This window comes from Neophocaena asiaeorientalis, unplaced genomic scaffold (assembly GCF_003031525.2).
Source record: "Neophocaena asiaeorientalis asiaeorientalis breed wild unplaced genomic scaffold, Neophocaena_asiaeorientalis_V1.1 scaffold989, whole genome shotgun sequence".
Lineage (NCBI taxonomy): Eukaryota > Metazoa > Chordata > Mammalia > Artiodactyla > Phocoenidae > Neophocaena > Neophocaena asiaeorientalis.
Genome location: NW_020172143.1, coordinates 4,057 through 18,164, shown reverse-complemented (window position 1 = coordinate 18,164; position 14,108 = coordinate 4,057). Strand labels below are relative to the sequence as shown.

The window sequence follows — 14,108 nt, the reverse complement described above, 5'->3', positions numbered from 1 at the left end:
AACAAAATACTTGCAAACAAAGTCCAACAGCACATTGAAAGAATCAGACACCATGATCAAGTGGGATTTATCCCAGGGATGCAAGGATCCTTCAACATATGCAAATCTATCAATGTGATGCATGAGCAAATTGAAGAATAAAAACCATACGATCTAATCATTAGAGCAATGCAAACCAAAACCACAATGACGTATCACCTCAAACTGGTCAGAATGGCCATCATCAAAAAAATATCTACAGATAATAAAAGCTGGAGAGGGTGTGGAGAAAAGGGTACCCACCTGCACTGTTGGTGGGAATGTAAATTGATACAGCCATTATGGAAAACAGTATGGAGTTCATTGCAGAGCTATTTACAATAGCCAGGACATGGAAGCAACCTAAACTGTCCATTGACAGATGATTGGATAAAGAAGATGTGGTACATATATACAATGGAATAGTACTCAGCCATATCAAGAAAAAAACCTGAGTTATTTGTAGTGAGGTGGATGGACTTAGAGTCTGTCATACAGAGTGAAGTAAGTAAGAAAGGGAAAAACAGATACTAGATGCTAACACACATATATGAAATTAAAAACAAAATGGTACTGATGAACTTAGTGGCAGGGCAGGAATAAAGACACAGTTGTGGAGAATGGACTTGAATACACGGGGGTTGGGTGAGGAAGGGGAGGCTGGGATGAAGTGAGAGAGTAGCACTGACATATATATACTACCAAATGTAAAATGGATGGCTAGTGGGAAGCTGCTGCATAGCACAGGGATATCAGCTCAATGCTTTGTAATGACGTAGAAGGGTGGGATAGGGACAGTGGGAGAGAGGCACAAGAGGGAGGGGATATGGGATATATGTAAACATAACTGACTCATTTTGTTGTACAGAAGAAACTAACACAATATTGTAGAGCAATTATACTCCAATAAAGATATTAAAAAAACAAACAACCCGCCCCATATGATCATCTGAATAGATGCAGAAAAAGATTTTGGCAAAATTCAACACCAGCTTATGATAAAAACTCTCCAGAAAGTGGGCATAGGGGGAACCTAGCTCAACATAATAAAGGCCATATGACAAACATACAGTAAACATCATTCTCAATGGTGAAAACCTGAAAGCGTTTCCTTTAAGATCAGGAAGCAGACAAGGATGGCCACCTTCACCACTTTTATTCAACATAGTTTTGAAGTCCCAGCCATGGCAATCAGAGAAGAAAAAGAAATAGAAGGAATCCAAATTGGAAACAAAAAAGTAAAACTGTCACTGTCTACACATGACATGATCCTATATATAGAAAATCCTAGATATGACACCAGAAAACTACTAGAGTTAATCAGTGAATTTGGTAAATTTGCAGGATACAAAATTAATGCACAGAAATTCCTTACATTCCTATACACTAACAATGAAAGATCAGAAAGAGAAATTAAGGAAACAATCCCATTTACCATCACATCAAAAAGAATAAAATACCTAGTGATACACCTACCTAAGGAGGCAAATGACCTGTACTCAGAAAACTATAAGATACTGATGAAAGAAATCAAAGATGACACAAACAGATGGAGAGGTATACCATGTTCTTTGATTGGAAGAATCAATATTGTGAAAATGCAAATCTACCCAAAGCAATCTACATATTCAATGCAATCCCTATCAAATTATCAATGGCATTTTTCACAGAACTAGAACAGAAAATTTTACAGTTTGTATGGAAACACAAAAGTCCCTGAATAGCCAAAGCAATCTTGAGAAAAAAAACAGAACTGGAGGAATCAGCCTCCCTGTCTTCAGACTACAAAGCTACAGTAATGAAGACAGTATGGTACTGTCACAGAAACAGAAATATAGATCAATGGAACAGGATAGAAAGGCCAGAGATAAACCCGTGAACCTTTGGTCACCTAATGTATGACAAAGAAGCCAAAACTATTCAATGGAGAAAAAGGTAGTCTCTTCAATAAGTGGAAAACTGGACAGCTACATGTATAAGAATGAAATTGGAAAATTCCCTAACACCATATATAAAAACAAGCTCAAAGTGGACTAAAGACCTAAATATAAGGTCAGATACTATAAAACTCTTAGAGGAAAACATCAGAAAAACATTCTCTGAGATAAATAGCAGCAAGATCCTTTTTGACTCACCTCCTATAGTAAAGAAAATAAAAGCAAACATAAACAAATAGGACCTGATTAAACTAAAAAGCTTTTGCACAGGAAAGAAAACTGTAAACAAAATAAAAGACAACCCTCAGAATGGGAGAAAATATTTGCAAATGAAGCAACCAACAAGGGATTAATCTCCGAAATATACAAACAGTATATGCAGCTCAATATCGAAAAAAACAAACAACCCAATCAATAAATGGACAGAAGATCTAAATAGGCACTTCTCCAAAGAAGACATACAGATGGCCAAGAAACACATGAAAAGATATTCAACATCACTAATTATTAGAGAAATGCAAATCAAAACTACAGTGAAGTATAACCTCACATTGGTCAGAATGGCCCTCATAAAAAGTCTACAAAGAATAAATGCTGGAGAGATTTTGGAGGAAAGGGAACCCTCCTACACTGTTGGTGGGAATGTACATTGGTGCAGTCACTATGGAAAACAGTACTGAGGTTCCTTAAAAACTAAAAATAGAGCTACCATATGATCCAGCACTCCCACTCCTGGGCATATATCTGGAGAAAACCATAATTTGGAAAGATACCTGCATCCCTATGTTCATTGCAGCACTATTCACGATAGCCAGAACATGGAAGCAACTTAATGTCCATCAACAGAGGAATGGATAAAAAAGATGTGGTGCACATATAGAATGGAATAGTGCTCAGTCATAAAAAAGAAAGAAAGAATGACATTTGCAACAACATGGATGGACCTAGAGATTGTCATACTTAGTGAAGTCATTCAGAGAAAGACATATATCATATAATATCACTTATATGTGGCATCTAAAAAAATGGTACAAATAAACTTATTTACAAAACAGAAATAAAGCCACAGATGTAGAAAAAAAACTTATGGTTCTCAGGGGAGAAAAGACAGGGAAGGATAAATTGGGAAATTGGGATTGACATCTACACACTACTATATATAACATGGATAACTAATAAGGACCTTCTGTATAGCACAGGGAACTCTACTCAATACTCTCTAATGATCTATATGGAAAAGAATCTATAGAAAAGTGGGTATATGTATAACTGATTCTCTTTTCTGTACACCTGAAACTGATTCAATGTTGTAAATCAACTGTACTCCAATAAAATTAAATTTAAAAAATAAATAAAATGAAATGAAATATTGCATTAAAATATTAAAAGGTAAAATAAAATAAAACTCAAGCCACTGGAAAGTCCCCCTCAGTCAAAAATCTAAGTCATAACCTCCTTAAGTTTTTCAAGAACACATTAAGTCTTTTCCACAAATAGTAAAGCCTGTGCTTCCCTGGTGGCACAGTGGTTGATAGTCCACCTGCTGATGCAGGGGACACAGGTTCATGCCCCAGTCCAGGAAGATCCCACATGCTGTGAAGCAGCTGGGCCCATAAGCCATGGCTGCTGAGCCTGCGCATCTGGAGCCTGTGCTCTGCAATGGGAGAGGCCACAACAGTGAGAGGCCTGCGTACCACACAAAAAAATAAATAAATAAATAATAAAAATAGTAAAGCCTTAGTCTTCTAGGCAAATAAATTTATCTTATTCCCACTCTTATAACTTGTAAGTTTATATTTTAGTATCTGATTCATAACTAAGTTTTTAAAGTGAAGCTCTGAAATCTCTAGTTTTGTCTCTTTATTTGTCTGTGTGTACATTATATGCGATGTCTTACCTCTGGAAAATATTACCAAAATTAAATTTATAAAAGAGCTCTATTTAATTGACTTAAAAGTAAGAGCTTACAAACTAAATATTTCTAAATATGAAAGAAATCACCCTGAATAAATTTCAGGTTCACATGATCTAGGAAATATTCAATATTAAATTAACATCTGGTATTAAAGCTAGCTTAAGCTTACTGGTTTTATCAATATAGACATGTCTTACTTTTATTGTACCTACACTTACTGAAGGTCAATGTGCTCATGTTATTTCTGTTACAGAGCTTGTCAGCAATAAAATTAATTTGGTATGATGATATTTTATAAGTTATAAAAGAAAGGTAAATGAAATAATAACTTCTGAGTTAACTCTTTAGGAATAATTAAGTTTGGGGTTACATCTATCTAAAATAGTTTCCCCAGATTTTTGGTAATGAGTTTGCTAAGTTAAATGATGGGACTTCTTTGAATATCCAGGTCATTTCAAATAAGGTAAAATACTACAACATTAATTACTAAATAGGTCTAAATTTACCTACTTTTGTCTCCATATGAGAGGGAACCTAAAGATATTTGGGTTTGTTAGATGCATGTCTTGTACCACATAGAAGAAAGAAATTATAAAATATATGTTTCTAGAAGTTATGGAATAATCCTAAATTTGCCAACCAGGTAAAGCTGGTATGATAAACAGTTAACCATACTTGCTGCTTGTTGATTTTCACTAGAGATTAAGGTATTAAGGGTTAAAATTTTAATATGTAAGTAGAGCTACTAGAGATATTAACAGAAACAGTTCAGTATACAAGGAAGCAGGATGTGTGTTTTCAGCAAAAAAAAAAAAAAAAGGCATGAGGAATGAAAATATGTTAAGAGGAAAGAAAGATTTTGTCCTAGAGCTAGTTGTTTTTGGATGGAAAAATAAGGGACAAACTAATATGGATACAGAAAGTTTTGAAAGGGAGCCCTGAAAAAGGAGTTTTGTACATGGTCAAGTTGGGATTAGATTAAATTTAATTAGGTAAATGGATTTTGTCATTAAAAGTAGGATGGTACTAGACTGGATTTGGTTTCTCTCTCTGAAGAACACAAAGTTTTCTTGGAATACTGCTTTTGGTAACAGACTGTGTGAGTTTCCTTGCCTTTAAGTGATCTGTATTTGTTTTTGAAATCTTTTGTCACTTTGGTTAAGTGAATAAGTATTGTTTCACAGTGACCTAGGATCCTATTTGACCAAGTGTTCTGAAACCTTTTTGATATTTTTGACAAACTTCCCAAATATCAAATTTTAACTAAAGTTCTTTTGATCTCCAGCTAACTTTGGGATGCTTCAAAGGAACCCTGAGACATCTCAGAGAGGAATATTAAACACCTTAGGCTTTTTAGTATGTTAAATTACTTGAGAAGCATTGTCAAATGATTGGAGGTGAACCTTGGGTTACATTTTATGGACAAATGTCATTAATATAGATATTCAAAAATTTATATGGAAGTCCTAAAAATCTGATATTCCCTGGTGTAATGTTATTAGACACAATTCTAGATATTACCTTAAAATGTTATATGTCACAGAAATATCCAAGTATATTGTCAATTGCATTGTAATCAGATCTTTAATCATGCCATTTTAAGTCTTGTCATTTATAGACAATTATTGTTTTACTCTGATGTTTTTATAAAATAAAGATCTTCAAGAAGATTTATAAAAAGGACTTTTTGACAAATTTGTTTCTGATAATTTTTAGATCATACCACTGAACCAGGTAAGAAATTATAAAAATCTAATGGAAAACCTGACAACTTCATCCAGACCATCAGGAATTAAGTACATGGACCTGAACTAACTGATAAATATGATTTATAATTTTATGACTTTTTCTGAAATATGCTAGTTTTAAATCTTTGTTTTTCAGAAAACATTTTCTCTTACACTATGACTTACAAGTTGATAAAATACACCTTTGTAAATGAAAATTAAACATTTATCTTTTTCTCTCTAACTGATTCTTCCAGAATTTGACTTCTCCAGCTGGCTCCTCTGTGGATTTAATGGTTTATTGCAACCAGATTACAACTAGTTATACTAATCATTGTTTTAGATTGTTCTCTGTTTCCAAATTGTTTATGCTTTGTGTCTCTCTTTGTTGTACTATGAACTTATTAATGTTACTAGCTATATTACTTATTCTGTCTAGTTTATAAGATCATCTCTTGCATTACCCAATGTGTAACTTGCATTACCCAATATGTAATTTTGTTTGTCTCCAACAAAATTAATGATGGATAAAAGTCTTGAGACATTTGATATATACATAGAAGAATTGTAATAGTGCAACTCTACACATGCGAAGAAGCAACATGGGAAGACACTTCCTGGACCATAATAGACAATAAGACAGGCAATCCAGAGAATTTTAGATTATCAACAAGACTTAATCAAAAAAAAATTTAACACATTGAGTAGCCTATCAACAGAATCTTCACCTGATCTAGGAATGAGACTTCTTAGCACCATGGGACAAAATTGGTCATAAAATGACACCCAAACATTAGTTGAATTTAAGACCAAGGAGAAGCACTGTGAATGAAAAATGTTGCCTGCCATATCAGTAAACAAATGATGATGCAGCCATCAAGCCAGCAGCCACTGTAGCCACCCCAAACTGTGCACCCTGAGGGGATTCATGATGGAGAAAAACAGGATACTGACCCTACAAAAGAGAATGTAAATTACATAAAGTGACCATATAAACATCAAACTATATTTGCTAAAAGTTGAAAGCCATGATAGAGAATGTTGCAAAGGAGGTAAGTTGAGCACTAATCTCCACATCCTACTGAGAAAAGCAATGTTGCACAAAATGGACAGACAATATATTATTTATGCATAATATTAAGCACAGAATGCATATTATTTACTGAAAGTAAAAGAAAAAGCTTTTAAAAAACTTTTCAGAAGAACTAATAGAAATGTACTTTTAGGAGAAGAAACTGAGATAAATGAACCATATTCTCTACCATTCATACGAAGTCAAACTGACTTAAAATTGATCAAACAAATTAGGTGATTATAAAGCATTATTTAGAGTTCAAAGGAGTAGTATATAATAAAAAAAGAAAGTGGTAAAAATTGCTTCCCCTTAAAGAGCAGGACCAGGGCCTGTGGAAGGAAAAAAACACGTTTTTTGTTTCATTTTTTGCTTATAAAAGTATTTGAATGATTTTTCATGTGCATGTATTGCTTCCATTTTTAAAATGTCCTGCTTGTAGATCTCCTTGAAATAGTCTAAAATGACATATATGTGTAAAATTAGGTTTTGTTTAGCAAAAGTGTGTGAAAAGTAATCGACTTATCTAATGTCTTATGAGGCTGAAGTTAAACAATATTAAACTATACTTTTTTGGAAGAATGTAAATATACTCATAAAACAGCAACAACATGACACTTGGCTATATGTTCTGCTTATCTAAGAAGTAAAACCCTCATAATAAAAAATAATGGGTTTCACATTTTCTAAGGAAAGATTTTGGTAAAACTGCTAGATCTTCACTTGTATATAATAAAGCTCCTTATAATCAATACTAGAATAAAGTCAATCAAGATATACTTTTATATTTTCAAATTTATATTGTAATAAATATCTTTATCAAAATGTGTCAGCACAGAACACTGTAAAGAAACTGTTTATTTAGCAATACCTTCTCACTTCTTTCTGTGATTGGCATCACAAGTCATGGTTGGAGCATTTAACCAAAGAACTATACTTGCAATTTTTGAATGTACATCAGGGGAGAAATTTTATTCATACTTTGACTATATATGTGTATGTATATATATTTACTTTATTTTTTCTTCCAGTTTTATTAAGAAATAATGACATACAACACTGTATAAGTTTAAAGTGTACAGTGTCATGATTTGACTTATATACATTATGAAATAATTACCATAATAATTTTAGTGAACATCTATCATCTCATATAGATACAAAATTAAAGAAACAGAAAAAAAATTTTTCCTGTGATGATAAATTTTAAGATTTACTCTCTTAACTTTCATATATAACACACAGCAGTGTTAATTATATTTATCATGTTGTACATTGCATTCCTAGTACTTATTTTTCTTATAACTTGAACTTTGTACATTTTGACTATCTTCATCCATTTTCCCCTCCCCCAACCTCCCAGCTCTGATAACCACAAACCTGATCTCATTCCCAATGAGTTTGCTTGTTGTTTTGAAATATAATTGACCTACAACTCTATGTTTGTTCCTTGTGCACAACATAGTGATTCACTATTCCTATACATTTCAGAATGATCACCATGATAAGTCTAGTTACTCTTGAGAAGGAAGAAATTTTCCTCTACCCTTTTAGGTTCTTCTGGTTTGTCTAAAAATTAAACTGGCATGAGACAGAAAAACAGGAGAAATTAAATGATAATTTAATAACATATATACATGGGAAAGATGCAGGAAAACTGAGTAACTCACCAAAAAAGCTGAAACACATACTGTAAATATTATCTTCAGATAAAATAAAAAAGAGAATGTTGGGGGTAGTGGTTTAAGACCTCAAAGTGGGGGGGAAGCAATTGACATGAAGATGAAAAGAAAATGCTTTATAAACAATGTTTGCTGGGCCATGCAGAGACAATGGGACACAGAGAGGAATTTTAACAGAGTCTGCTATGTTCCTCCCTATTTACAAACCTAGCTCACAGTATAGTTATCTGTGGTGATAGCACTTCCTGGAACAGGCCTTCCACCTACATTCTTTAGGTAGTGAAGAGGAGGTTCAAAATTTCCTCCTAAATCTTTTGGGTCCTGAGTTTTCTCGGTTCATTATAATGCACATGACAAAGAGACATTTTGGAGTGGCAAATTTTGCTCCTCTACATTACCATCTGCCACCATACAAAGATATTATATAATTATTGACTTATTCCCCACACAGTACTTTTCATGTCTGTGACTCATTTATTTTGTGATAGGAAGTTTGTACCTCTTAATCTCCCTCAACTATTTCTCTCATTCCCCCACAACTCTGTCCTCTGGCAACCATCTGTTTGTTCTCTGTATCTGTTTTGTTATGTTTGTTCATTATTTTTTTTCAGATTCCACATATAAGAGGAGTCATATGGTATTTGTCTTCTCTGACTTATTTCACTTAGCATAATACCCTCAAGGTCCATCCATGTTGTTGCAAAAGGCAAGACAATTCTTTTTTATGGTTGAGTAATATTCCATTTTCTGTGTGTGTGTGTGTGTGTGTGTGTGTGTGTGTGTGTACACAATATATATACCACATCTTCTATATCCATTCATCTATCGATAGGCACTTAGGCTGCTTCCATATCTTGGCTATTGTAAATAATGGTGCAATGAACATAGGTGTGTACATATCTTCAAATTAGTGTTTTTTCATTTTCTCCATATAAATACCCAGGATTGGAAATGCTGGATCATATGGTAGTTTTATTTTTAATTTTTGGATGAATCTTCATACTGTTTTTCCAATAATGGCTGCACCAATTTATATTCCCACCAACAGTGGATGAATGTTCCCTTTTCTCTACATCCTCACCAACACTTGTTATTTTGTTTTCCTTTGATAAAAGCCATTCTGACACATGTGAGGTGATATCTCATTATGGTTTTGATTTGCATTTCCATGATGATTTGTGATGCTGAGCATCTTTTCATATGCCTGTTGGTAATCTATATGTCTTCTTTGAAAAAATGTCTATTTAGGTCCTCTGCCCATTTTTCAATGGGGTTGTTTGGTTTTTTGATGTTTAGTTGTATGAATTCTTTATGTATTTTTGATATTAACCCCTTAACAGATATATTGTTTGCAAGTATTTTCTCCATTCGGTAGGCATACTTCTTTTGTTAATCATTTCCTTTGCTGTGCAGGAAGGTTTTTAGTTTGATGTGGTCTCATTTGTTTATTTTTGTTTTGGTGTCCCTTGCCTGAGGAGACATATCCAAAAAAATATTGCTAAGACTGGCGTCAAAGAGCATACTGACTGTTTTCTTCTAGAAGTTTTATGGTTTTGGGTCTTACATTTAAGTCTTTATTCCATTTTTAGTTCATTTTTGTATGTAGTGTGAGAAACCAGTTTGATTCTTGGCATTAGCCATACAGATTTCCCAACACCATTTATTGAAAAAACTGTATTTTCCCCATTGTATATTCTTGCCTCCTTTGTCATAGACTTATTTAGCATATAAGTGTCCATTCATTTCTTGGCTCTCTATTCTGTTCCATTAATCTATGTGTCTGTTTTTGTGCCAGTATCATACTGTTTTGATGACAGTAGCTTTTTAATAAAGTTTGAAATCAGGAGGCATGATGCTCCCAGGTTTATTCTTTTTTCCTCAAGATCATTTTGGGTATTCAGTCTTTTGTGTTTCCATACAAATTGTATATTTGTTCCAGTCGTGTGAAAATGCCATTTATATTTTGATAGGGATTGAATTGAATTTGTAGATTGCCTTGGGTAGCATGGTCATTTAAACAATATTAGTCCTTCCAATCCATGAACGTGGTATAGCCATCTGTTACTGTCATCTTCAGTTTCTTTCATCAAAGTCTTACAATTTTCTGAATGAAAGTCATTAACCTCCCAGGTTAAATTTATTCCTAGGTATTTTATTCTTTTAGATACTATTGTAAATGAGATTGTTATCTTAATTTCTCTTTCTGATAGTTCATTGCTAGTGTATAATGCACAACAGATTTCTTTATATTAATTTTATATCCTGCAACTTTACTAATTTCAGTGATGAACTCTAGTAGTTTTTTGGTGGTGTCTTTATAATTTTCTACATAAGAATCAGCTCATCTGAAAACAGTGAAAATTTTGTCTTTTTCAATTTGGATTTCTTTTATTTCTTTTTCTTTTATTGTTTGATTGTTGTGACTGCAATTTCCAATACTACATTGAATAAAAATGGCAAGAGTGGGTATCCTTGTCTTGTTCCTGATCTTAGAGGGAATGCTTTCAGTTTTCCACGATTGAGTATGGTTGTGTGTAAACTTGTCATGTATGGCCTTTAGTATGTTCCTTCTATACCCGTTTTCTGGAGAGTTTTTACCATAAATGGATGTTGAACTTTGTCAAAAGCTTTTTCTGCATCTATTGAGATGATCATGTGACTTTTATTCTTCTGTTTGTTAATGTGGTATATCACATAGATTGATTTGTGGATATTGAACAATCTTTACATCCCTGGAATAAATCCCACTTGATCATGGGGATTGTATTGTTAAATTTAGTTTGCTAATATTTTGTTGAGTAGTTTTGCATCTACATTCATCAGTGATATTGGCTTCTAATTTTTTTGTGTGTGTGTGGTATCTTTGTTTTTTGTATCAGGGTGATGCTGACCTCATGGAATTAGCTTGCAAGTATTGCTTTCCCAGCAATTTTTTGGAATAGTTTGAGAAGGATAGACATTAATTCTTCTCTAAATGTTTCACAGAATTCACCTGTGAAACCATCTGGTCCTAGAATTTTGTTTGTTGGGAGATTTAAAATTATGGATTCAATTTCACTACTGGTAATTGGTCTATTCATATTTTGTATTTCGTTCCAATTCAGTTTTCGGAGATTGTACCTTTCTAGGAATTTGTTCATTTCTTCTAGGTTGTCCATTTTTATTGGCATATAACTTTTTTTTTTTTTTTTTGTGGTACACGGGCCTCTCACTGTTGTGGCCTCTCCCATTGCAGAGCACAGGCTCCAGATGCACAGGCTCAGTGGCCATGGCTCACGGGCCCAGCTGCTCTGCAGCATGTGGGATCTTCCTGGACCGGGGCATGAACCCATGTCCCCTGCATCGGCAGGCGGACTCTCAACCACTGCACCACCAGGGAAGCCTGGCATATAACTTTTTATGGTAATGATTTATGACCCATTGTATTTCTTTGGTGTCAGTTGTAACTTCTTTTTCATTTCTGAATTTATTAATTTGGGCCCTTTTTTTTAAATGGATGAGTAGTCTGGTGAAAGGTTTACGATTTTTTTTCTCTATCTTTTAAAAGAAGCAGCTCTTAGTTTAATTGATTTTTTAAATTGGTTTTTAAGTCTTCATTTTATTTGTTTCTTCTCTGATCTTTATGGTTTCTTTCCTTCTACTAACTTTGGTTTTTGTTTGTTCTTCTTTTTCTAGTTCCTTTAGGTGTAAGATAAGGTTGTTTATTTGAGATTTTTCTTGTTGCCGGACATAAGCTAGTATTGCTATAAATGTTCCTCTTAAAATTGCTTTTTCTGGCTCATTGTGTTTCCATTTTCATTTGTCTCCAAGTATTTTTTATTTCTTCTTTGATTTCTTCAGTGCATCATTGTTTGTTTAGTAGCATACTGTTTATCATCCACATGTTTGTCTTTTTTTTTTTTTTGCAGTTTTTTTCCTGTAGATGATTTCTAGTCTTATAGCATTGTGGTCAGAAAAGATGTTTGATATAATTTAAATCTTAAATTACTGAGACTTGTTTTGTAGCCTAGCATGTGATCTATCCTGGAGAATGTTTCTTGTGTACTTCAAAAGAATGTGTATTCTGCTGCTTTTGGATAGAATGTTCTCTCTATATATCTATACCTGTATCTATATCTATATCTACATCTATATCTATATCTATGTCTATGTCTATATCTATATCCAGTCCTTTTGGTCTAATGTGTCACTTAGGGCCAGTGTTTCCTTGTTGATTTTCTGTCTGGATAATCTGTCCACTGACAGAAATGTGGTGTTAATACTCCCTACTATTTTTGTGTTACTATCAATATCTCCTTTTATGTCCACTAATGTTTGCCTTATATATTGAGGTGCTCCTATGTTGGGTGCATATATAATTACAATTGTTATATCTTCTTCTTGGATTGATCCCTTGATCATTATGTAGTGTTCTTCTTTGTCTCCTGTAATAGTCTTTTTTAAAGTGTATTTTGTCTGATTATAAGTATTGCTACTGTGGCTTTCTTTTCATTTTTATTTGCTTGGAATACATTTTTTCATTGCCTCACATTTAGTCTGTGTGTTTCTTTAGATCTAAAGTGAGTCTCTTCTTGGCAGCATATATATGGGTCTTGTTTTTGTATCCATTCAATCACTCTATGTCTTCTACATAGTGCCTTTAGTCCACTTACATTTAAAGTAACTATTATTAGGAGTCAATATGGCAGGGTATGAGGATGTGGAGTTTGCATCTCCTCACAGGTGCTGTGGGAATGCATCAGAGCAATTCTCACAAAACACCTACTGGGTGCTGGGGGGGCCCTCAGACCCCCTAAGGGGATGGGAGGAATCCTTGTGCGACCAGGTAGAATGTGACAGGAAGGAGCAGGGAAGAAAAGTGGAGGTAGGATGGGACCAGTGTCCCTGAGTGGGGCTGGGGAAGAAGAGAGGTTTCCACACTCAGAGGGGTCCACTGACAGAAAGGGGATCAGCAGGGGTGGAGAGAGGCCCTCAGGGTATAGGGGGATCAGAGGGGAGTAAGGCTGGTGTCTCCCTCACCTGCTCAGGCCCTGGTGAGCCTGCTAGGGTCCTGGGCTTAAGTCAGTCCCCAGAGCCCCCTCTAGCCAAGCAGGTCCCTGGCCTGGGCCCTCCAAGGACTCCCTCCACTGCACAGGTCCCAGGCCTGAGCCCCACCTCTGCTAAAGCTTTTTCTGCCTGCGCAGAACCCAGTCCTGAGCACAAACCCCACCAAAGCTTCTGAGGGCCACATGGATCCTGGCAGCCTGAGTGCCGCCACTGACAGGGCCTGGTTTGGCTGTGCGGATCCAGGCCAGCCAAGTGCCATGCTCCCAAGACCTCCAAAGACTGCACTGGTCCCTGTGGGCATACCCATGGAGGTCTGTTCCCCAGCTGGCCTGTGCAGGCATGGGTGCACCAGGGCAGCTTCAGAAGTAGACACGTGAGAGGAGCATGCACAGAGATGGGGCTGACACAGCGGGTACAGAGACCTACCTAGAGGTCTTGGAGTGCCTACTGGGGAGGCCGGGATTGGCTGTAGCTCACTTTGGGGGAAGGACACAAATAGTGGAGACACCAGGGAAGTTTTAATTTTTTTTACTTTTTTATTGTTTTATTTTTTATCATTTAATTTTATTTTTCATTTTATGTATTTATGTATTTTTAAATCTTTTTAATTTTTTTGCTGCAGTGGATCTGTTTTGTTTTTTCGTTTTTTCATTTTTATTTAGTTTTTCTAATGTATTTTTTATTTTTCTAATTTTATTCTCTTTTTTATTC

At 34.8% G+C, this 14,108-nt stretch overlaps 1 protein-coding gene across 1 annotated transcript in view; it reads right to left on the bottom strand.

Annotated features, from left to right (window-relative positions):
• The window catches only part of LOC112405724 (spermatogenesis-associated protein 31A6-like), a 31,757-nt gene extending 18,019 nt beyond the window's left edge, over positions 1-13,738 (bottom strand). Inside the window, 1 exon segment of the mRNA XM_024754239.1 lies at positions 13,561-13,738. Within this exon segment, the coding sequence (XP_024610007.1) occupies positions 13,561-13,738 (178 nt within the window).
• Between the last annotated feature and the right edge of the window lie 370 nt (positions 13,739-14,108).